This window comes from Echinops telfairi, unplaced genomic scaffold (genome assembly GCF_000313985.2).
Source record: "Echinops telfairi isolate 266 unplaced genomic scaffold, ASM31398v2 ScPeMD7_7424;HRSCAF=8462, whole genome shotgun sequence".
Classification (NCBI taxonomy): Eukaryota; Metazoa; Chordata; class Mammalia; order Afrosoricida; family Tenrecidae; genus Echinops; species Echinops telfairi.
The window spans coordinates 15,847,489-15,848,631 of NW_022111324.1; the positions used below are offsets into that span (position 1 = coordinate 15,847,489).

The 1,143-nt window shown below is 51.7% G+C and overlaps 1 protein-coding gene across 1 annotated transcript in view; it reads right to left on the reverse strand.

Annotated features, from left to right (window-relative positions):
- TNR (tenascin R) overlaps window positions 1–1,143 on the reverse strand; it is an 87,172-nt gene that overhangs the window by 11,504 nt on the left and 74,525 nt on the right. The window contains exon 19 of the mRNA XM_004706817.2: window positions 809–836. Coding sequence (XP_004706874.1) covers window positions 809–836 — 28 coding nt within the window. The remainder of the gene's footprint in view (window positions 1–808; window positions 837–1,143) is intronic.

Here is a 1,143-nt window from a genome sequence, read left to right on the forward strand (position 1 = left end):
ACGGTACATGTGGCTGAAGGCTGGGCACCATGTGTGCTGCCTGCTTGTGGGTGCTTTGATGGCTGCCTCCCACGCTGTTGCAAACTCTTTAAAGGAAGGGGTATTTCCTTATTCACGTGGCTTCTCTATTATTGTTGTAATATGACTTTTACCTTTTCTTCTTCTTTTTTTATTATCCACATCACCAAATAGAGATCTGGTCATCCTTGAATCCTTATCACCTACGACCTGATTGACTGATAGATTAAAGCACCTACTCACCCCTAGGCACTGGCATGGGTACTAGGGTTGAAAGATGCGGATGATGTTGCCTCCTCCCAGGGAAGCTCCCATAGCCTAGTCCAGAGAGACAAACACTGCTTTGGGCTACAAAAGAGGGGGTGATCAATTCTCCTAAGGGAAAAGTGTGAGACACATGGTCAACAGAGGTCTGTGGGTGACACCAGATGGACAGGAAGGTGTATGGGAGGAAAGGGGGTTGGCTGAGAGAGCATTTCTCGCAGAAGAAACATCCCTGAGGCTGAGGGTTTAGAGTCTGGTGTGGGGTGGGAGTGGGGAGAAGAAACGTAAAAAGGTACGAACGAGTGGCAGACAGGCTCCACGCTAGATTAGAATAGCCCTTGAAACTGTAGTGAGGCGCTTGGTCTTCACTTGGTGAGGATAAGGAGCCCCTGGAAAGCTTTACCGTGTAGTCAGTGCTTGCTGCGTTTCGGGTGTGAGGGCATCAGTCTAAGGCTGCACAGTGCCGGGGATGGAGGTGGAGGGGGGTTGTGTCCCAGAAGCAGGGAGGCCAGTGAGGGGCTGTTACCTGCATCCAGGAGAACGCAGGTGAGGCCCTGCCAGGTGGCAGAAGGGGGAAACAGACAGAAGACCACACATAATGGACTTGATTCTTTGCCTTGCCCCTGCCTCTGTGCCCAAGGGAGACATGGGCAATGTGTTGTTGATGGTTACTGGGTTGGGTGTGTGCTCACGCCAGTTTACTCTTCAATCAACACCTCTGGCCTGTGCTAAACCTCTGGGAAATTGTCCGTCTCCTCTCATGTCATTTTTATCCCCCCCACCCCACGCCAATCAGGTCATACTATTGCTCCAAGGGTGGAGCTGAGCAGAAGGTCCAGCTTCTTTCTGGCCTGGCCTGGG